The sequence below is a fragment of the Rousettus aegyptiacus genome, unplaced genomic scaffold (assembly GCF_014176215.1).
Source record: "Rousettus aegyptiacus isolate mRouAeg1 unplaced genomic scaffold, mRouAeg1.p scaffold_m13_p_10, whole genome shotgun sequence".
NCBI classification, from domain to species: domain Eukaryota; kingdom Metazoa; phylum Chordata; class Mammalia; order Chiroptera; family Pteropodidae; genus Rousettus; species Rousettus aegyptiacus.
Window position 1 is genome coordinate 12,740,315 of NW_023416285.1, and position 24,525 is coordinate 12,764,839.

The 24,525-nt window shown below is 36.8% G+C and overlaps 1 protein-coding gene across 9 annotated transcripts in view; it reads right to left on the reverse strand.

Moving 5' to 3' along the window:
* The window catches only part of PPARGC1A (PPARG coactivator 1 alpha), a 599,446-nt gene that overhangs the window by 16,312 nt on the left and 558,609 nt on the right, over positions 1 to 24,525 (reverse strand). For all 9 annotated transcript variants that reach the window (XM_016154829.2, XM_016154831.2, XM_036227557.1 and 6 more), the window contains 5 exons: positions 21,025 to 21,070; positions 20,842 to 20,915; positions 8,124 to 9,039; positions 7,448 to 7,552; positions 7,175 to 7,295 (listed from right to left, as the gene is read on the reverse strand). In XM_016154829.2, coding sequence (XP_016010315.2) covers positions 7,175 to 7,295; positions 7,448 to 7,552; positions 8,124 to 9,039; positions 20,842 to 20,915; positions 21,025 to 21,070 — 1,262 coding nt within the window. The remainder of the gene's footprint in view (positions 1 to 7,174; positions 7,296 to 7,447; positions 7,553 to 8,123; positions 9,040 to 20,841; positions 20,916 to 21,024; positions 21,071 to 24,525) is intronic.

Sequence of the window (24,525 nt, forward strand, 5' to 3'; positions counted from 1 at the left end):
AACAGAACCTACCAGGCCCTTTGTGGTCTGGACCTGTCATCATCATGGGTTCTGTCTCCCACAACCCATCCATACCTTTACACTATTACCTAGCCACGTTGAGCTTCTAGCATCCCTGAGGATACACTGTGCCCCTTCCTTTACCAAGCCTTTGCACCAGCTGTTCCACTGCTACTTGAAGCATCCTTCCCACACTGCCTTTCCCTTCCCGCTACCAACATGTGCGTAATGTCTAGAATTACATTGAACTCAATGATCATCTCTTTTATGAGACTTGAAATGAGGTCAGGCTTCTATTAGTTGCTCTTATCGAACATGCTATTTCTCCTTTGTAGTTCTTTGCCAATTATAATTAAATAGTTAATAGTTTATTCATTGTTTAATGTCTATCTCCTCATACAATGAAAGCTTCGTGAAAACAGAGACCATATCTGTCCTGTAGACTACTATGATTTATGGGTACCTGAAATATAATGAAGTCTCAATGAATATTTGTTGAAAAATCAGTCAATTGGCAATCAATTAACACTCACCCCATATCCTTCATTATATCAAAGATGCCTAAGTGTGTCCTTACTCTGTGAGGCTCTCTAAGGCAATGGAGAATAAAAGCCAGGTTTGATGCTTTATCACAGAAAAAATCCTACTCACGTAGCTCAGCTGAGTGAATTAACAAAGGTTTCCATATGTTTTTACAGGTTTAAGTGTTAGAAGTGTGGAGTAGCTGCAAGTTCGCAGGATTCTAACTCTTAAAAATCACCTTTGAGAAACAGAGGCAGAGCTCTGCTGAAACAGTTGGTAAAACACAATTCCTCTGACATCAGCTGTTGATCTTAAGTAAGTAACCAGATGATGTACAGCAAACAGAGTAGGCTGCCTGATTCACTTCCATGTAGATTGTATGTCTCAATCGAAGGCTATAATTGTGTTTCTCTAGAGCACCCAGCACATTCTGGAGGTCAATAAGTATAAATGATGGCGAGGCTCGTCCTGGGGCAGCATCGTACACTTGAGCGAGGGAATCATAACATCACATTCCATTCTATTTACGCAGCCAGCTCTAGCCAAACAGCCAAATGTGATGGGACTGTTATCTAAACTTCCCGGCGCCTGCTTGCATGGGTGTTATGGACTTTTTTTAATGAGCTTTTTCAGAAAGGTTACTACTGTATAGAGGAAAAGGAGGGGGAAATGCAGAAGAGAGAGAAAGAAATTGAACCATCACAAGGAAATTGCTCCACTACCATTACGGGAATATACACAGCCTACGTATTCAAGGAAATTTGAAGTTAAAGCTAAAATCGACCATATGCACGTCCATATGCAGACATATTGGGAGAGTCTCTGAATTGCTTCTTTATAGCAATGCTGTATGCAACAATGATCCCACAAAGAAGATAAACCAGAAGACTTTTTATATCAGATACTGAAACATTCTGCAGTAGAAAGAAGACACAACCTAGATGGGAGAAACAGAACTCCAAGGGCTGGTCCACAGTCACTTAAGTTACCTATTTGTCTATCATCTCCTTTTATGAAACACAGGAATGGGACCATGTCTTGCTACCTTACAAAGACCAGAGATTGAATACATGCTAAAATTCTCATTTGAGAAAATGATTAGAGTGCTCATTTTTCCTAGTGCTAAAAATGAAACTAAAGGCATCTGAAGGTCTTAAAAGCAAAGACAAAAATCTTTCCAAGACTGGCCAAAATGTCTAGCAAAGAACCGATTATTTTTAACAGGTTACAGTTTTATTAGACAGATGAATAGATTCCATATCTTTAAAAAAACCTTAACATTTGCAGCCAATTTTTCAAGACATTAATTTCTAAACAGGAGATGAAAGGAAAAGAAATCAAAATGCTTAATAACGTTTCCAACTTCTTAAAGGCTTGGAGGAACTCTAAACCTTTGGCAAAAGCTTTTGAAAAATGATTTTCAGACCAGCTTTCACTATTGAGGAGGAAGTTACATTTATCAAACATCTTTTAGCTTCAATTTTCACAAAAGCCAGTTTGCTGATGTGGTGGATAATAAAACTGAAGATTTATGCTGTATTAACAGGTATGGTAAATCCTCATTAAATCAAAACACAAGAAATAAATAAAAGAAAAAATCCTGACTGAATTAACTGACTTTGCAAAAAGGGAATAGAGACTCCCTTTTAGTTGGAGAAGATACAGCGGTTGCTTCTCATCAAAAAATAAAGAACTCATGGTAAAAGGGGTTTGACTAAGAATAATAATAAATAATAGGGAGATCGATATTTACTGTCTAAAATATGCCAAGTACCGTGTCTGATGCTTTTTAATGGGTTATCTCACTAAAATGTTCTGCAGTGCTAGGTAAAATCAGGGAACAGCCTGATAGAATTTGAACTTGAGTCCTCAGAACTTTCATTCTATATTTCCGACTCAGAATAACATGAAAATTCCTCCTCCTATGTGAAGGAAGCTGCATGTCAACTTTGGCAGTGAAAGATCTGTGTTCATTTCCAGACGAGCTACAACCTGACTCCTTCAAAAATTCCAAGGGCATCATAAATACTATAGAGCGGAATGGATAATATCAACGCCACTTCTAGGGTGAATGGTATAGCTAGGTCCTCAACTGAAAGGATAAACCGAGAGGAGTAGGTGGCCATGAAAAGGTATGGATGGACAGAAAAATGTCCAAACTCTGACGAAATCCAAAATCAAAAGGTTTTTTTTTTTCTCCTGCCTTTAATATTGATTATGCTCATTTAATTCAGTAGGCATTCAATAAGTGCCTACTACTAGGGGACATTCTTAGGGAAGAAACAAAACTATAGAATTCAGTTTTCCAAATTTAACCCCATCCCAGTAGCACCCACCAATATTCTCCCTTATTGTCTAAGTTTGGATAAATGTGTGTAAATTCAGGTTAGTCTACTTAACCATTAACATGCAAGTAAGAGCTAAGATGCAAGTGAGCACAGTGCTAAATCAGAAAATGTGAAAACTGTAGATGGAGGGTATATATGACTACTTTTGATAAAACTACTAATTTCTAAACAGTGAACTTAGACTCATAAGATATATTCACCCACATGAAATATGTATCGAAAAAGCCTCGACTAGAAAACTACTTAATTTTCTCCCAAAAGAAAACTATGAGAAATTACACTTTTTTTTTTTTTTTTTCATTTGGAAGACGCTGATGTATCAGCGATGATGCACCGTTCCTGGCTCCTGGGCTGCATACTAACCGATGGAGAAGAGAAATGAAATGGCACGGGCATTGCCCAGGCACATCTGGTTTTGGTTTTAAGCACTGAGCCATATCATAATGTCTAGATTTGCCCTTTAAATTAACATCCCATTATCATGTTTTCTGGCAGGGAACTGTACAGATTGCAGATGGAGTTGGACTTAGAAGTCCACAAAAAATTAGAGCAGTGACAGTTTAGACATTAAATACTAAACTCTGGCTTGCAGAGTTCCAATATAACCTGAATTATCTCAAGCCTATGAGGCTGAGAAAGGCAGAGGGTGAACTGGTTTTGGGAAAAGAGTTCGGATGAAAATTGGAGGAAAGTAGCAATGGAAATAATGTCAATATTCAACTCCAATATACGAATTACTAATTACTAGTTTTCTCTTGTCTTTGATTTAATGTACTCAGGTTGGTTTGGATAAAGACTTTTAGAGGCATATGCAATGAAAAGTTTACAGACTTCCCAAACTATCTCTTTCTTATGGAGCTAAAAATAAAAGCAATACAGACCACAAGACAAAGGTAGCAAAGACTAATTTTATAAGTTATCAACTATTATATGATTTTAACATTATATTTGTTCATTTCCCTTTGGAGCCTCTGCTTTGTTAGTCTACTAATTACATGATTGATCTGAATTTATGCAAAATCCAGCACTGTACCTAAAGTATTCCAAATATAATTTGCTACTTATTCATTACTTTAAAGGTATCTCAAAAATCTGAATGGAAATTACTTACTCAACAGACTTAGAGGGACTGTTCTAGTTCCTTTTGCTGTCTCATGAATGACTTTTCAATCTAATCTAGTCATATGAATCAAAAGTCATTGCTTGTATCTCTGTGCCCAAGTTCATAAAAATACACTTTGCAAATGCATTTTGGCATAAGAAAGCAGATCATTTTGAGGAAGGAAATCAATCAGAAAATCTTCCTGTGGGTAAACTCATTAAACAGTTCCACTATGCCTTCAAGATAGACTTCAAAATCTTTATCATGACTTACGGGACCCTTCAAAGGTCTGGCTTCCACAGAGCCCTCTGGACTTATTTCTTGCCTCTCCTGTGTTCTAGTTAAATGACTAGCAGCTTCCTAATATACCTTGCTCTTTTCCAGAGACTCAGAATGGGCTATAGCCTCTGTCTAGAATAGCAATGTCCAAGAAAAATATAATGCAGCATATGTAATTTTAAATTTTCTAAGAGGGACATTTTCAAAGTAAAAAGAAGCCAGAAATTTAATTTTAATGTTATATTTCATTTAGCTCAGTGTATCCAAAATATTATGATTTAAGTTGTCATCAATATAAAAAATATTAATGAAGTATTCTACATTCATTTTTGTATGCTCTTCAAAATCCAATCACATTTATAGAGCATCTAAATTTGAGAGTAGCTGAATTAGCCATATAGCTAATGGCTACCATACTGGACCTCATAGGTATAGAAAAACTTTGATCTCCATACTTTTAGGTTTCAATCAATCTCACTCTCTCCAGGGATGACCTCCCTCATTCCTGGGTCTGGGTGCCCACCGAATGCCACCTTAAATATGTTTTCTGCAATAGCACTTAACACCCCCTATTGGCTGTTTGTCTTTATGTTCCAGAAGACTTGTAGGGGACCAGATTTTACCTAATTTTTTATCCTAAGCACCTAGCAAATGCCTTTCACATAAAGAGTCATGAGTTTTCACTTGCGTTAAATGGAAATAGTACATAATTTTCCAAGTAGAAATTGGTTTAATAGTAAGTCCCAAATCTTTATATTAAGTTTTACTATCTATGTAGACCACTGTATTAGTAAACAATCTCTATGTCATAGCTTTTCTCAATTTACTTTTCAAAAACAAAAAGAAAAAAAAATCTCAAAGCCAAGATTCTCATAAATGTCTAGTTAATTTATAACTACTTAATATAAACCAAGTTGTCATTTGCACAATAATATAAGCCATCTTTAGAAGAGAACTGACGAAAGATTGTCTTAGTCAAAGAATTAACTAAGGGACTGATTAACATTTGCAACACAGAGAGAAGGCAGGGCGGTATCTGCTCCTGAACTGAGGTTGATGACTTCAGGAGTGATTTTGGCTCAGGCATCAACTATGGAATGTAGACCAATCACACTATTTGGTCAATTTAAAAAGAGCCAAACTAGCAAAAGTGCAACTAACCTCCCTTCCTTCACTCCAGTTTAGTATCTGGTACTAAATTAGCTTTTGAAGGAATCAATTAAGCACTATCATTCATCTATATTTATTTACACAGCTTTGGCTATAGCTATGTGTATTTTGCCCAAACAAGTAAATAAATGATAAAATTACCAATCTCTCTCTTTAATGGCATAGTTCTGGGAAGAAACAAAGAATTTTATAAAATACAAATTTGCAAACACTGAAATAATTATTTTCCTAAATACTTATTCAACACGATTCTCTTTTGTAAAGATTAACTGGAATGTGCCATCTTAAGAGGCTTTGTAAACTATGTGGCACTATATAAATGTGAGTTATTATAATTACTGAATAGGCTATTAATTAAAAACAGCAAAATTAGAAAAATTGAATTTTTAATTTTCATTAGTCTTAAGTGTTAACTAATGATACTCTGCAGACCTTAATATTACAGCTCGTTGAAAGTTAAGAAAAATGAGGAAAAGTGGTGTAATTTGCACAAGGCCTTTGATTCGGCCTTAGGTAGATTCAACGTTAAGCACCAGCAAACACCCTAGGCCTTGAGCCCATGTCCAATTACTTTTCCCCTCCTCCTGAGTACCTGTGATTGGCAAACCTCTCAGTTAACCTTTCTCTTCCAGCCAATAACCATTGGCCAATGCTTGATTTTGAACTTCATTTGGCTTTCAAGATTCATTAGGCTTTCAAGATTTTGTGGATGGTAGTGGGTTTTCTTAAAGGAGCCATATAAATCTCACCTTTAAAATTCCTTTCCCTAACTCGTAGTTTGCTAATATGCAAGATATGTCAAAAGCTGATCTTCGAGGGAAATGACTCTTAGCAGCCAGCACAGACAGGCAGCTGCTGCAGGGCACAAAAGCAGCGCCACGCCCAATGGCTTAGCCAGGGCTCTCGGGAGCACCCTGTCAGGGAACACCCTACTACGCAATGGAGGCTTGGTGGGAAATAGCGCCATAATTGACTAGCGCCATAATTGAAGTGACTCATATTTGCCTCAGAGTCTAGGTTGATAAGCAGACCCTGGGAGGGAGTTTGGGTAAAGTCTACCCATTAGTAGGCAGCTGCTGAAGAAGTACTGACCCACAAAGAATGAACTCGTTTAACATAACCTGGATCTTTCCATACTATCTATATGTCAAGTGACTATAATACCCTGTGGTAAGTGATGTCAAGATACATAATGGGTAACTGGAAAGTAGTTCATAAGAAGTGTGGCTGTGTCAACGGCCCAGTTAGATGTTGACTCAGCACAAGTAAGAAATGATGGCTTTCTTAGCAAATCTTCCTCTCCTGCTTCCTTTAAATCTAACTTGAACCCAGTCTCTTCATGGACAATCCAATCCAACGCTTCTACCAAAAAAGATGAACCAGTGATACCTCCTCATTTTCCACTCAGAGAAAAAAGCAGCAGAGAACAGTAAGAAGTCATCATCTGACCAGATGGAACCAATACTTGACGGAATAAATATCTGCTCCCTCCATTTTTGAAAACAGTAACGAGCTTCAAGATGAATGACAATTATACTGACTTAACATTTGGTTTTCCAATAATCTGTGTTAAGAGAGGTTAGAGACTCAGTGATATTTTAATTCCAAAAGGCTGAACGTTGCGTATTCTAACAAAGCCTTAGCTTTAGCTAATTTTCTAATCTACAAAAAAATAAAAAGAAAAAAAGGAAAAGAAAAGAAAAATAAAAAAGAAACCCTCCTTTAAAATGAAAGTTAGCTGCGAGCTGCTTACAATTGCCTTCTGCCTCTGCCTCTCCCTCTGTTTGGCCCTTTCAGATTCTCGCTTCTCATACTCTCTGCGGTATTCTTCCCTCTTCAGCCTTTCGTGCTGATATTCCTCGTAGCTGTCATACCTGAGAAACATAACTTCATCATTAAGTCAACCACCTCCAATTGCACAAAGCGAAATGAATAATAAACTGGGGAAGGGTAGGGTTTTAGGTAACGTCTTGTCATCGAAACGTAGAGATGAGAGGAGCCCGAGGAAGATGACACACATCATTACCTGGGCCTACGGCTGCAGGGTGATCTTGAACGCGATCTCGAGCACAGGGGAGAGTTTCGGTGTGAACGGTGTCTGCAGTGGCTTGACTCATAGTAGTAGCAAGATCTGGGAGAAAGGAGAAAAACAAAAAGGGCATTTGCAACTGCCACTTAACCCCCGTCGCTTGGCACGACTGAACATCCCATGGAACACTGTGCTATATAAACCAGCTTTTTCTTCCTAGCTATGAGGGAGAGTTCCCAGTGACAGTTTCTGATCGTCTAGTCAGCTTAGAGTTCTGGGAGTGATGTGTTCTCTCCAGCGTCTCTTATTGATGTTAACGCCGAGCACCAGTCTGGTACACTGTCAGCTTTATCTCACATGGATCTCAACTACCCTGGCACAGGGCAGCTCTCCAGGTAATGGAAAAAGTTAGATGAGCAAGTTTCTTACAAATTGCTCTCTCTGATCTGACTGGCTTAAGGCACTGTGCTCAAGGCCTACAGATTTAAAAGAAGATGAGGTGAATATATGTGTAACAACAATCTCATTAGCTCTGTGGCACCAGAAATGCAGTGGCGAGGGGCCAGGCTGCCTGTGGGTTTTGAATGTTTTTTTTTCTTTCTTTTTTTCTTTTCTTTTTTTTTTTTTTTACTTCCTGGGAACATCTTAAGTTTTGCTTGGGTTTTGGGTTTACCTTGAAGAGGATCTACTGCCTGGGGATCTTGATCTTGACCTGGAATATGGTGATCGGGAACACGACCTGTGTCGAGAAAAGGACCTTGAACGAGAGCGCATCCTTTGGGGTCTTTGAGAAAATAAGGATTTGGGTGGTGACACGGAATCTCTACATGGAGAGTTAAAAGAAGAGCAGGAAGGCGACACATCAAACAATGAATAGGATTGCGTGCCATCCCAAGGGTAGTTCAGTTTATCACTTTCATCTTCGCTGTCATCAAACAGGCCATCCATGGCTAGTCCTGAATTTATAAACATAGGTAGTTTGGAGAATTGTTCGTTACTGAAATCACTGTCCCTCAGTTCTCTGGTCTTGTCTGCTTCGTCGTCAAAAACAGCTTGACTGGGATGACCGAAGTGCTTGTTCAGCTCAGCTCGGATTTCCTGGTCTTGGAGCTGTTTTCTGGTGCTGCAAGGAGAGACCTGCTTGCCCGCCTCCAAAGTCTCTCTCATGTAGCACTTGTCTGAATCTGTGGAAGAACAAATCTGCCCCTGCCAACTGGAGGAAGCATCTTTATATTCTAGTTGTCTAGAGTCTTGGAGCTCCTGTGATATATTAATGAGTATTTCCGTTTTGGAATTGAGTGACTGACAATAGTCATGGTCACCAAACAGCCGTAGACTGGGCCGCTTGGCCTTCCTTTCCTCGTGTCCGCTGGTGAGCACTGAGGTCTTGCTGAGTTGTGCATACAACTCAGACTGCTCGGGCCCTTTCTTGGTGGAGTTATTGCCTTGGGTACTAGGAGACTCGCTGTACCGGGGCTTCTTTGATGGCGGAGGTACCACAGTCTTGCAAGAGGACTTCAGCTTTGGAGAAGCCCTGAAAGGGTTGTCTTGGTTGGCTTTATGAGGAGGAGTTGTGGGTGGAGTTAGGCCTGAGGCAAAAGAAAGAAAGAAAAAGAGAAAAAAAGAAGAAGGGGGTGGGGAGAGAAAGAGAGAAGAGACAGAGGTAATGTTCTTAAATGCCAGAATAAGTTTTCCTAACTTTTCCAAGGTTTCAGACAATGATTAAAACTGAGTGAAAAAGAAAAACTGAATTCATGACAAGACCTGAAAAAGTGACTCTCTTCCCTTAAGTTTCTATCACCAAGAAAAGATGGATCTACAATGACAGGCAACAGTGAGAGTCATGATATTTTGTATCTCAAACACTCATGCTAACAGATTCTGCTTCCCAGAAGACATTAACGCATCCCTTCCACCCTCCATGGCACCAAGCAACACTGAAGCTCAAATTTTCAAGGGCATCATATCATCTGTGTTATGGAAAATTAACACGGTGGGACTCAGGGGACTCACAGAATAGCTTTGGTAGCATGTGTCTGCAAAGCACACTGTCAAGGAGGCAAGTGGCTCAGGGCCTTTTTATCCAAGAAATGTACCCATGGAGCCAAAGTCAGGCAGCTTGAAAACAAATGCATGAAATGACAGCAAAAACAGGGCAGGGTGGGATGACATAGGCAGCTTCAAAGTAAGTTCAGTAAAATATGACATACGAATGCAGGGAACAAGACAACTCTACAACTTGATGGAAATGATTCTTCGTCTCCACAGTTCATTAACTTAGTAAACCATGGCTAATGTAGGTATAATACATTCTTGTAAGCATAACTAATACATTCTGTCTAAAATATGGTTCTGCTACAGAAACCTAAATGAACAGTAACACGAAAGATTGCAGTGCCAGGGGACCATTTTATTTAGAGCATAACATTAGGGCAGGTTATGAGGCTGAAGAATTGAAACGAATCCAAGCTTTGGTAACCAGCTAATTAAAAATATTTTTAAAATAAAGGAAGAAGGGGGAGAATCCATCAGTGGTTGCGTTCTGTGCTTTTCTATAGAAGGGCACAAAATTCCATCAGGAGTCACTGTGGGAGAGTCTGTGAAGTGTAGTTGCCTCTGTGAAGTTTCACCCCCGAGTAAATGCTACTCATCCCTTCACCAAGGGAGAATAATTGTGACGTGGCTTTAGAGACCAAGGAACTTTGAAGGAGGGGAGGCTGGAGTTCAAATGACTTTATGCTTACAAGGGAACATTTTAGTTTACAATACACTTTCTATTTAGGACGATGGGTGAATGCTATTCAGCAGAAAAGAACTTGAAGTCTGCTAGCAAGCCTGGGGTTAGACTTAAGGCAACTGCATGTTTTAAGGAAAGGCAGAGCAATCCTACCTTGCTGAAAAAAGAAAAAAAACTTTATATATATTTATACAGAGAGAACCAAGTAGGTCACAGAAAGCCACATGAAATTTGGGGATGAACAGGAAGATGCTGTTTCTCTCTCCTACTTTATATTAAAGAGATGGAAGAAATTGATATTCTCCCTAAAATGAAATATTTTATACCAATACTTGGCAATATTATCATGCATGGCTAATTCCACCTTATTGAGGGAGGAAAAGGGACAAAATACAAAGCAGTTTAACTTTAGAAATCCATCCCAGAAAAGTTCAGAAAGATGGGGAAATGAAAACCCAAAGAGAGGGACACATCTGAGTCTCGAAAAAGTCTCCCTTTATTAGCAGCCTACTGTATGCCTATCCTTCTTTGCTTATACATGATAGGGAGGTGACATTATTGAATGCATCATCTGCATCACTGAGGCACACCTTCCTTTTCTTCCTTCTTTCATAGACAAATGTCTTCTATTCAATCTTAGAAATCCCTATGGAGCAATCACTTCTCTCTTTCTTTCTCTTTTTTCCCCCTTGTTCTTTACCTTTTGCTCTGTCCATTGATACATACTGATCTCTACCACCTACTACCTTCAATTACCATTACAACAAATCTAAAGATACTAATGACAAGTTTTCAAATATTTCTCATAGGAAGCCAAGCTGCTCAAAGAAATAATGATGAATAATCTCTCTTGGGTGAGTAAACAACAGTCAAATATTCCAAATGACATAGCCATTGAATTGGGGGAAATGATATACAACATCCTGAAATCCAACTCCATAAATCTTTTCATGACACTCCAAATTAAGGTAGTTTTTATTTTGCTAATAATTTACTGCCAGGATTACTCACTTGATACTTATCAGATATAGCTATATATTCCTGCTTGTCTTTTTTTGAATGTGAATTATATCTCATCTCTCCAAATACATTATAAGCTCTTAGCAGAATGTCACTTCAGCTTAGTTTTGCAAAATTTTTTACTCATTTTTATTTTTATTTTCTAGATTCTCCTTCAGGGGTGGATCTCACATTTCGGTGGCCCAAGGATCAATCGGGAAGCTGGTTAAACATTTTTAATGAGATGGGTCACAGACCACATATGGAGAGCCACTGTCCCACAGTGCCTATGTGGCACATTGCCTTTTACTCAGGTATATGTATTTTGACTGACATTCTAGACCTATGAAAAGAAACCCTAAACTTCAGAAACACCAAATTAGGCCACTATTAAAGAGAGACTAGTTCTAAAAATAGCTCCGCTATCTAGGGATTTTAAATATAGAAATTCTTTTTAGTCTTGAACATTTGAAACCCTCACCCTAGTACCTAAGCTCATTATCACTTAAATAACTGATTCTCAAGTTGCTCTTGGGAATGGCGACACCCCAATTGCAGTTTCTTTGAGTTAAAAACAAAGCCTTTCACCTCCTTTACCTATCAGACAGTCTGTGGGCATTGAACAGACAATCACTGAATGCCTACTGTGTGCTGGATGCTACGTCAAGTACTGGTGTGTCAGGGACTCAGTTCCAAGAATGTCACAGTTATTTTTGATACAGAAACACTTCTTTAAAATTTGACGTAAGTATATTTTCTTGTACATGTGCTTAAAATCTACAGAAACTCTGAGATAACCAAATATACCTTGTGAGTGAAAATATCAGGGTTGTCAATTTCTGTTGGTGCTACTTGTTAAAACAAAGAATAATCGCTTTGTGGGTAGAAGTTATTTTAGGATCAGTGGGTAGGGGAAAATAATTCAGATAACTCCCTGAACTTTCTGCCATTTACTGAAATGTCTTTAATCAGACAATACTTTCAAGTAGGACTAAGAATTCTCAGGAATCACAATACTTCGAACCACCAGTGCCTAATTGAAAATCCATTTCCAGAGATAGCTGAGACGGAGAGTAAAACAACAGTACAAAATAGCATTTTTTTTTTTTCTTTTAACACAGTGTCAAACTTTTAAGAGCTGCTGATGGGACAGGGAACCCCTCGCTGCACCTGAACTAATTGGATTTTTCTAACTCCATCTCTCCTACCCTGATTTTTTTCCCCCTGGGGTAGGAGGGCAGTCGATACCAATCCCTAAAAGCCACTATCTTTGCTCATCACCCCACTAATCGCTAGACTCTCAATTTCATCCCACAAGCCTAAACCAACAATGCTAATGCCTCCTATAACCTCCGGATTATTTCCTGTGTGTTGATTTTCTGGGGAATGTGTACATTTTGGTGTTGACAGTACAAGGTATATTCCGTGCTCTCTCTTGAACTTAGCAGGTTTTGACAGATTTATGTGAGGACAGATGGCCATTACAGGCTGAAGGCTGACAAGAGGCAGTTCAGAGCATTGTTAACACACTTGCACAAACTCTCAGCAGTGCAGCACTGTGCAGAATGTAATTCAGACTATAGCTTTTTTATTGCTGCCTATTTTCTTTTGTCAAAAGAGCCTGCTGTGCAGAGCAACAAATGGCTGCTATTACCCAGAATGTAATGGGTGTCAGACAAATCACGTAACACAAACAATCAAGAGTATGTAGGTCATATTTCAACAGAGCACAACCTTAGCAATATTTATGATTACTGCATTGAAATGTGCTCTATAATAAACAAGTACCTCTACATCACTCACACTTATGCACTTCTGCACGGCAAATCCGGGAGAAGTGGTACACACTCTACAGTCATCTTTTTAAACAGCCCTTTTATTTAAAAAAAAAAGTCAGAGACAAGTTTTGTTTTGTTTTGTGTTTCATTATGTGCTGTAAAACGATTTTCTTTGAGGAGTTCTCTTTTGGGCTTCTTTGTTTAATTGAATGACTCTGGTAAATGGTGACTCTTCTGCTCTGTTTTTTTGTGTTCCCCTATCCACTCAATAATTTCAGCAGGATCTTTTTTTTTTTTAATAGTTTATAAATTTTACAAAGTCTACTGCTAAATCTGTGACTTGCTTTGCAGTTTATTTGATGGCAAAATTTTTCTTATGTTGCATGCCAATTCAGAGAGTTCCTAAGGAAAAACAATAAGAAGAGTTTTAACTTACTTTAAAAATCACCAAAACAAAAAAAAAGAAAAAAAAAAGAAAAAAGAAAAAAAAGAAAAGAAAAGACTGGGGAAAGAGAGGTGTATGACTTGTCCTACCCCCATATTTTTGGCCTCAAGAGCTTGGAGTGGGTGTCAAGAAGGTATAAGAAATGTTGATGCTCACTCAGAATGAGCTCTTAGTGCTATACTGGTTGTTAGGATATTTCATTGATAAAAGCTCCTCCAGTACCTTCCATCTACCACCACCTGCTCCAGAAATCACTGGAACTCCACAAGAGCCAGCAACCAAAGTGTTAATGGTTAACACAAAGGGGCCTCCCACACCTTTCTCTGGCTGAGCATACCCTTGTCTTTATTGCTTTTTAAGTATTCTTGTAACAAACTGGCCTTACAGAAGAGCTTCAGAACATTATTATGACATGTAACGAATTCCCCATCTCTTGTTCACAGAAGACAAAGATATTATCACAGAAGACAAAGATATTATCCTTTCCCACTGAGCTAGGGCAAGATTGGGGAGCAGGGTGTGGTGATGGGCACTTGGCTTTCCAGGTGTTTATACCTCCCCCATCCCCACAAACTAATGTGGGAAAGGAAATCGCATCTTTGGCTTAAAAGAAACTGGATAGTATCATGTTCAGAAGAGAAAACTGAGGAACAAAGGATTATCTTTCCAGATATTAGGTTGAGAAGAATGAGATTAAAAATAGAAAACAAAGGATATATTTGAAATGTGGAAGAAATTCCTGACAGTAAGAGTTGCCAAAAATTGCAAGAGGCAATTTTGTTGGGTCTCCCTTGGATTCTTTAGGCACAAGAACGGATTATAGGACCTGTCAAAATAACTTTCTAGTTCTCTGACACTACAGTTTTCCTTTTAAAACAACCAACTACTGTTCATATTTTGCTTTGGTCTATTTCCCCCAAAAAAGTATATACCAAAAAGGTACAGCAAATGTATGCCGTTTTTCAATATTCCATCCAGCACAATGAACTATGAAATGGGAAGTCCAAAAAACAGTATTTAAAACCACACAAAGAAAGAAAAAATGTTCAAATTAATTGGTTAATGAGTATTTTTTAAAGAATGAGTCCACTTTTTAAAGCACTTTGTGAAAAATTGCCAAATAAAACTGAGGGAAACATTAGTGAAAAATAAATAACACTAAATCACATGTCCACTCTCATCAAAACCATGGGGGAAAAAAAATATATCAATGGAGGAAAAAATTGCTAACACTATGTGCTAGGGTGATGAGATTGCTGATTATTTTGCTTTTCTCATTTCCCTAATTAGTTATAAAATAGTTATATTGCTTTTTATTACTTTTCTAATAATAACAATAAAACGATTTATATATACATATACATATATATGAAATTCTGGGGTAAGTCACTTTGGTCCCTAACCAAATTCCTTCATGTCTTGTGGTTAATACCACCATCTTGCTGAGCTGACATTGCTTTGCCATTCCAGTTTCAGAAACAAAAAATCTAGTGCTCTGAAAACCTCCATATGCAATAGATTTAATGCCTTCTGCCAAAAGAGCATCCTCTTTTCTCTCATCTTGCTTTACTAACAGCTATTTTGAAATCAAATTAGTTTTTACACCTGTAAAAGAGAAGTTTTTTGGTTTTTTCTTTTTATCAGCCAAAATGAGCTAGTAGTTTAGGACAATCACAAAGTCAGACCAGCTGGCAACACCTAATAAAGCAAACTTCCTATCTCATCCCTCCTGTTTTCCAGAGACTCTGCAGATGGGACAGAGGGATTATTGTGGAGGTCTTAGAATTTTGTTGACTCTTTACATTTCCTCCAAAATGTTCAGAAAATTTCTCTAAAATTTGTGAGAGGAAAGAAAAAGAAGACATCAAAAAGTCTTAGGCAACAACTTGGTACAATTCCTCTCTCACAAACAAACAGATTAAGCATCTAGACCAAGGATCAACAAATCAACAACATGAATGCTGTTTCTACCCTGCCCACCCCCAGTGCTGCACCTATGGCAGACATCACTAACTGATCATGATATTCTTACTGAGTATGAATTTGGCCTTAGAATCCTTCTCAACACAATGCTCCTGGCAGCTGATACCAAACAATGACACTTGGCAAGTGAAATGAAGCCTAACATTTCTTAACATAACAGATGTCAACTATTATCTTTAAAATTCAGGCTTCAGGAAATAGACATAATCTCTAGCCAAACAGACCTGCCTTTGAACCCATGCATCTACACAGAGATAGAATCAACGTACAGCTTTTCCTCAACAATTAAATGGACAGAGAATCTAAAAGATAATATACGTCCGTAAAGTGCCTATTGGGAATGTGCCTAACCTCCAGAATTTGTAGTAAAGCTATATACAGCTATTGTAGAGAGAATATAAGGGAGGACATTTTTCTACCTTGATTTGGTTAATCCCACACCCACATCAAAAGTAGTAGATGTTCAGTTTCATGGAGAGTTAGTGGGGTTTGCCACGAAAAAATATGGAAGTTTATATATGAGCGTGCCAAAGAACAGATAACATTAAAGTCAATAAAAAGGAATAGGTAAGATAATCAAAAGTTAAAAAGATGAGCAGTGAGGTACAATGGCCTCAGTCAATGAAGTTAACACAGAATCAGTAAAGAGCTAATACTTATTGAACACATATATGCTGGCACTAAACCAAAACTTTTTTTTCATGTTTTATTTAATTTAATCCTCATGGTGGCTCAATGAGATGCAGGTACAATTATTATCTCCATTTGATTTATAAGGATCCTGAGTCTTACAGATGTTGTTTAAATTAACCAAAAGGCATACAGCTAAATGAGGGTAGATCCAGAATTTGAACTTGAGTTTGTTCAAAATCAGAAACAAGGTTCTGCCCAACTTCACTAAGCTACACTGACTGTTTTTTAAAAGTCATTATAAATTACTTTTGTTTGGAGCGTTGCTGCTTATAAAGTGTATTAGTTCAGGTTAAATCACATGAAATTGCCATTTTTTATGTCAAAAATAGTTGAATACTGGCAATTTTATGTTTCAACCTATAATTTAGTTCTTTGAGTCAGACAGTAATTTCATTGTGAATTATAAATAGGACTTAAAATTCAGGAATCTGAGATCTAGAAGAGATTGAAGAGTTTTAGCAATTAAAAGATGAAGGAGGAAAAGTATGTGTTTTATCTCGGATAGTTCCTTGTTGATTTCACTGTCCATGCAAAATTCCTTCTTACCTAAACATCCCTTTGATTTGCTGCCTTTTTTGCTTCTACTCCATCAATATCTTCTCCCCTTCCCATCTGTATATTTCAAAATCCAATATACAGAATTTTCTCCCTTAAGGCTCCCCAAGTCAGGTCAGCCTGTGGAGAGTCCAGTTTCTTTCAAGCTCATTTCCCCAGATCACCTCTGTCATTCACTGCATAATGGTACTGTCTTAATCATTCTTTAAGCCCTGAAATGCCTTTTTGTTGCAATTGCAAAAGATATTGTTGTTGTCGTTGTTGTTGTTTTTCATTTCTTTTTCTGAAATTTCATTGTTACTATATAGGAACGCTATAGATTTTTGCACACTGATTCTGTATCCTGCAACTTAAAAGTATTTATTTATTGTTTCTAATAGTTATTTGGTGGAGTCTTTAGGGTTTTCTTTAAAGAGAATCACATCATCTACAAAAAGTGACAATTTGACTTCTTCATTCCCAATTTAGAGGCTTTTTATTTCTTTCTCTTGCCTGATTGCTCTAGGTAGGACTTCCAACACTGTACTGAGTAAGAGTGGTGAGAGCAGACAACCTTATCTTGTTCCTGATCTTAGAAGGTTTTATAATTCTTTTCAGTCTTCTGTGTAATCATTATATTTAACTTGACATCATGTTACAGGGTTCTCTTTAATAATTTCTTTTCTCCCTTTGGTGACTCTCTTGAGGCACAATCAGTGTTGGTCATATCCTCCAAATACTACTACAAAATACATTTTACTCAAGATTTTTGGAGAAGATAGAGATCATAAACATCACATATTTCAAATGCACAATATTGCTACAAAAATAACCTCCTCTCCTCCACCAATCTCCTCTATACATCATCCTCTAGTCAATTTCCAAAGAGTCCTTCCAGCCTCCTTGAGCACCCTCCAAGTTCTTCCTCATCCCCTTGTTTCTTTATAGCTCTAAATTCCTTCTCTTATGTAAAGCAATTTGGCCCCACTTCAGCTTCTCTAATTTGCATCTTCACACTTACAAGCACCATGCTCAACAAACTAAAAACCACTTTTGTCCACCTTTCTTAGGAGGTAGCAAAACATTATAAATAATAATGTTTCATGCTTCTTATCAATGTGTCCTTTTCTCCCAATAGTTTATAAGCCCACATCTTAACACAAAAACATTAATTTAGCACTTACTATGAACCAGGTACTATGCTCCACGCTTTATGTGGATTAGCCTCTATATCTGACACTTGCTATACATCCATCTACCAAGACCTATCTATCATATTGTAAGCATAGAGCAGGTATTAAGAATATGTTGTTAAATTAATTTTCATTTTACTCAATAATCTTTCAAAGCACCAAGAAAAAGGGATTTAAACTAGTGAGATGAATTCTGGTTCACTGATAGAAATAAATCCACCATATATATTTTTAAAGATTCAAAATATTTAAAAAGTATTTTCTATAAATCTTTTCCTGCCTTTCAATGGTATAGGCTCTTAACCTATCAAAATTTAACTAAATTATTTAAAATCAGATGTCCATTAATAAGATAAATATTAAAACTTATAGCATAAAGAAAATATAAATAAATGCTTTTTTAATAACAACGTAATCTCACTAATAGAATTATTTAAATGACATGTTCATACACATAAATTAGCAAAACATTTCAAAAATGAATACACCCAATGCTAGCAAGAATGAAATAAAACAAGCTTATGCATAGAGTGCTAATAGGACTGTAAATGGAAATACCCCCTTCAGAAAATAATGTGGTACGATACATCAAAAAGCCCCAAGATATTTATATCCTTACATTCAGTATTCATAACTACTAGAAATTTATTTGAGAAAATAAGATAAAATTTATGAACAATGATCTCCACTGTAGTACTATTTCAAAACGGTTCTACTTTAAAACAACTTAAATGTGAAACAGGAGGAGTATGATGAAGTAAAATTTGATATACCTACTCAAACTGTTATATGGCATGCTAAAAGCCTGCTAACAAAGGCCTGTAATAATACGAAAATTTCTTATTAAAATGTTAACTAAATATCAAGGTGCAAAATTACACACACGCACACACACACACGAAATGGTCACAGATGTTTAAAAATATACATAGAAAATAATGTTACGCATATTTTTTCACTTTAGATCTATGAATAATTCTTCCACTAGTTTATATTAATGACATTTTTACAGTAAATTTTATTATAATCAGAGAAAAATAAAAAGTGTTTCTTTTAATAGAAAACTTGGTTTTGGTATGCACCGTGGAAGCTCTCTCAATCCTCACTAACACAGAAGAACTAATACTGGCAGCATTCTGAACACTCCTAGTGAATAGATTCCTTTCCGTTACCTTGCTACTGTAAGCTGCAGAAGTGTATTTTCCCAAACCAGTTAATGCCATTACACTGGCGACTAAAATTAAGTAAAAAAAATAAAATATTATGTAAATTAATAAAATATGAGTAAAAAAAAAAACCCAAAAAACTTATTTCAATAAAAGACCCAACCAACAAAGGCTGTCAAATTACTTGTAGATGGGTGCTGTCAGAAAACTGAGGAAACGTGGGGGATTATGATAATGATTTACATGAAAAAACTAAAAATCTAGAATGGTGATACACTATGACTACTACGCAAATGCCTTTAATTCTTTGCTTTTAAAGAGTAAGAAACAAAAAGTGGAGACCATTATGACGTGTTACTAGCGAGGTTTGTGCCAGACAGATGAACGAATCTCGAGTTAGCACACTTAAGTTAGGTAAAGGTCTCTGCCTCTTACCCAAAATTTGATATTTAATGTATATTTATATATATATTTTTTAAGCAAAAGAAAACAATAAAATAGTATATACTTAAATCAACTTTTTAGATAAACCCACCAAATACACATTCTCACTGGTCTACTGAAAGGCCTCTACAGTTTATAATATATATACACGAGAGTAACTTATAATCATATATGTAAATTATAATTTATTTAAAAAATGATGTTATGTACATGCTTATAAGCAAACATCTGTGTGTATATGTATGTACATATATAAAGATATATTTGTACATGTATGTACATATGTGTGTTTACATATACATACACACATATAAAATATATATAAATACCATAAAATTAACTACTCCACTGCTTTACCAAATCATGCAATCATGCAATGGACCTTTCAAAAGGAGGTAATTTAGTAAACTCAAAGTGTGAAATTAAACTTAGCAACAATGACCATGGTGCGTGTAGGCACCATGGTTCTGGTCGAAAGCATCTTGTTTCGCTTACAGTTCCTTTACCCTTATCAGCAATGGCCAGAGCCAAGGAACTTCCTGTTCAGACATCCTAACATGCACTTTCTGGTGGGATTCCAGTACCTAAACCTAAAGCACTCAGTGCCAAGACACCATTTGCAACCAACTCAGAAGTCTACTTTGGAACTCTTCAGACTGATAAGTTTTTCAAAGGTCAGTCCAAGTTATTAATGCTCATTCTACTTCAGTGTGTGAGATAAAGACTGCCTAAATAAGTTCGGAAGCCCAAACGATGATGAAAATAGCTCTTGTTTAAAAATATATTAGAACGTTTTTGGTAAATGAGCATATTTTCATTTTTCTTCTTTGCTGGAAAGATATTAAAACAGTAATGCTATACAGGAGAGCATTATACTGTTACGTATAAAGGAGAGTTAGAAAATGTTCCAAGTGAAGCACTGAAAACCCGGCTTCGAACCTTTGCTCCTTGCTTTCTAGCTCTGTGATCGTGGGAAAGTTACTTAACATCTCCGAACCTCATTTCCTCAGCTTAAAAATGAGAAAACTACCGCCATCCCTATGCGGTCTTATAAAATTAGCCAAAACCACTTACATGTCTGGCACATGTATTGAGTGGGAAATCAGTAAATGTTCATTTCTCCTCCTACTCAAGTTTTGGTGTGTTAATCAGAAATAGGGTTATTTGAGGATCGAAAGCAGTAATATATATTCATCAGAGAGTCTGGCCCAAGTCTGATCCACAGTAAATAAATGTCTTCTCTTGAAAAAAATAAATAAACAACTAGAAATATTGATAGATAACTTTGTTGTTTGTTCTCTGTTAATTTCATTAATCACATGTAGAATACACCCTATTTAATATATATTACACACGTGTGCACATGCTCACGTATACACACACACGCACGCACACCTCCAAGTGAAATGTAAGGCTTACCTGCAGTTCCAGAGAGTTCCACACTTAAGGTTCGTTCAATAGTCTTGTTCTCAAATGGGGAACCCTTGGTGTCACTGGAAGATACGGCACATTTATAAAAACAAACTGAAATGGAGTTGCTGTAGCCAAATGTATTAGAACCCCCTTCCCTTTCTGAAAATGGTTACATTTCTTAATACTTACTTTGGTGACTCTGGGGTCAGAGGAAGAGATAAAGTTGTTGGTTTGGCTAAAGGAAAAAAAAGGAAACTAATTATGAAATATTGAGTGTTTTTCTTAGATTTGTTTTCTTTCTACTACAGTCAGGTTGGAAACTGGAAACTGGAAAATGAAAGTAAGAAAATCCCTGAATATTGGATCAAAGTCAGACAACAGTCCATTATGTTAAAAAAAAAAAAAAAAGATAAATTCCAAATAACATTTGCATCAGGAAATTATCATTCAAAAAACATATAAAAACAGAATTTTCCAAAAAAGAAATGTAGCATCCCTGTTAAGAATTCAAAATTTTGCATCGTACCATCAGAGAGAAATAATGTGTTCTATTTTAATTTGGAATACAGTACACGGTTTGTTTAGACAAGAAAACAGCAGAGTAACTACAAGACGACAGAACGTTATGAATATTCAGTTGATTTTTCTCCTAACATGTATAATTTTATATCTAGCCTGAGAATAGATTATTTCTATGAGGCCAAAACTCACTCAATAACCATTCTAATTCACTAAAAATTAATTGAGAGATTATGGCAAATTTTGGACATTGACCCAAGTGGCTTAAAAGGGGCTCAGATCTCCAGATCTGTTAGACGACTGACTAACGTAACATACTATGTTTGTCAGTCGAGAGACCTATAGACTTGTAAAGATAGCTTACCTACTTCCTTTTATGCTCCCTAAATTCGCCCCCCACCCGGAAGGCATTTCCCAATTATTAAGGGAGAATAAGACTCTTCTCACACCCAAATTCTAATTGCTTCACTTTGGCAGTCTTGTATTTTGAACAGAAGGAAGGGAAAATAAGAGAAATGCCCTTGGGATATATATCCACATATTATGTATATATATGCTTATCTATAAAGATATAGTTGTACGTATGTGGGTTTATGTCAGTTTTTTTCTCAGTAAAATAACTACTTTCGAAAGGTCAAGAGATAGTTGTTTATGTAATGAAAATCATAGACATGAAACCCAAAACACCTTTAGAATAAACTTCCTTATTTTATAGATGAAAAACCTGAGAAAACTCTTTAGAGATGTTAAATGATATTTCCAAGGCCATAAAACTAGTTACTGGTAGAGGCAGCCCAGAATATATTTCCTTTCTCCTATTATCAAAAAAAACTGCAACCAATAGATATTAAAGTAAATTAATCAACCCCAGTAATTAAGGTCCTTTGAAATGTGAAAATAATATTTATGTCCAAATTAGACTGAAATTAGGTACTTTACTTGGATAAATAGTATTTACATATTTAATTTGTAGGCTTAGATTTAGTTTTTAAGCAAAGGAATGGTTTATCATCCATCCAGTGTGCAACCAGTAATATGAAGCTCATGCTGTCTTCTACAAATTAGGTACATTGATTGATTGGCTTTTTCATATACACAGATAAATGAACCGGGTTTACATTAATTTTTTTAGTATGTCTGATATAATGAGCCTTTCAAAAAGAACACATTTATGAAGGAACTTTATCAACTTTTACAGTATTCAGCGAATAATTAGGATAATGCAAACAGGTTCTATAGAATATGTCACCAGATATGAACTATGTCCTATGTCCTATCTCACACAATAAATGTACACTGAAAATCAGTCACTGGAATTTTAGTTTTAAGGCGTAAGGTAGGCTACCTAAGATGCTCAAAGGAAGACCCTCAAAATTCTGAAAGTTGGGTACAGCTAAGGCCAAGGACAATGGAAGGACAGAAGAAAGCAGGGGCCATATTTGATGGGAGAAGAGGCAAATAGGAAATGAGGGCCTTAGGAGGGGTATAGCCTCAAACCACATTCAAATCCTAATCCCCGAAAAAACCCATACTCACAAAAGACACCACTACAGGGACCCGGATTTTGTTCCCTCAAAGTTTAACCCACACCCATTCCAATGACTGGTAGACACAGACTCTATAATCCTTGAGGGCAGGAATGCATCTTTTTCATGCAAATCATGGTATTCTTGATGAATGAATTCATCAACAAATGAATGAGTAAACAAATAAGTGAGACACCAACATGGGCCAAAGGCCAGACCATTATCCTAAGAAACCTAAAAGAACCTGACCCCACAACGTTACAAAGAGCACACATAAAGTTCAGTGAGAAAAAATTACAATATATGAAGGTAATACCAGTAGATCCTCTTAGCTATTGTCTCCAATAATTCATATATTTTATACTTTTAAATTTTGAATAATAATTTAAATAATCCTTGAAGCTGAGCATTTATTTCCTGTTAGTTATTAACAGCCAGACATGTTTATTTTTTTTAACTACAGAATTTTTTTTTGGGGGGGTAGGGCAGGGGGGAGCAAATGGCTTTGTTCTGGGATAAGCTTTTTATGTCCCACCGAAGACATAAATCTTAAAAAAAAAAAAAAAAAGATAAAAAATAAATAAAATGCAGCAGGTCTCTTTTAAAGAATATTCTTCCATAGGCCAATTTAATTCCTTACCTGACATGGTTTGTAACAGTTTACAGTAATATTTTATGGTAAGCATATTTAAAAAAAAATTTTTTTTAAGCCTCAAAATCCAAAAGGACCAATTAAATTAAGAAAAAAAAAATCTTTAAAACATGTGCTGCCGGACGGGGTTCACTGACTGCAAGGTTTTATTGAGCCTGAGACTTCAAATTCACCTGCAGAAAAATCAACGCATGATGAACACGAGGCAGAGAATAGCCCAGTGAATTCTTCAGTTCACTCACTAGCGCAAGCCCAGCTGGCTTTCCTTCACTTAGGCTTTCGACAGCCATGAGTCCCACAGCATGTCCAGTTCTGCTCTGGGAAAAACTCTTCCAGCGAGTGTGTACGAGGGGCCTATCGGGGCTAAGCAAACCAAGAGAATGAATTCGACTCATTTCGAGAATACATTTCCCTGAACTGCTGGAAAGGGACAGAGGGTGATTTTGAGACGGCCACCAGGAAAATCTAACTGAGAGCCAATATAACATATTAAAGGGAGCTTCCTGAAAATTCTGGGCATATGGTGAGGTAGTGACGAGAGAGGGAAATTTAAAACACTGGGAAAGAAAATACTTATGAAAAGCAGCAGCAACAGCATACCTGTGTGAAATAATCATGGCTCAAAACAAGGCCCAAGGACTACCAGTCTGCAGCTGGATGGGGAGTTGGAAAAACAAAAGGAAAAAAAAAGAGGCGGATGTTTATAACTGCTCTTTTAGAAGATGCCTATTGGCACTACAAGGTTGGAGGTTGTGTTCACAAGAAAAGGAATGTTTTAAGCCACAGTAACTTTCATCAAGCTCTCTTTGGGCCTCTCGGACTAGAATATTTTGAGAGAAGGAGCCAAAAAGAAAGAAAATTATTGCTCTGCCAAGAGAGTTCTTCCCCAAATCACCCTGATCTGCCTCAGAAGCTCCAGCCTTCTAGGAATGTATGGAGATAATAAAAATCAACCTAGATGTTTCGTGTAATCTAGGCAATATTTTTTAAAAA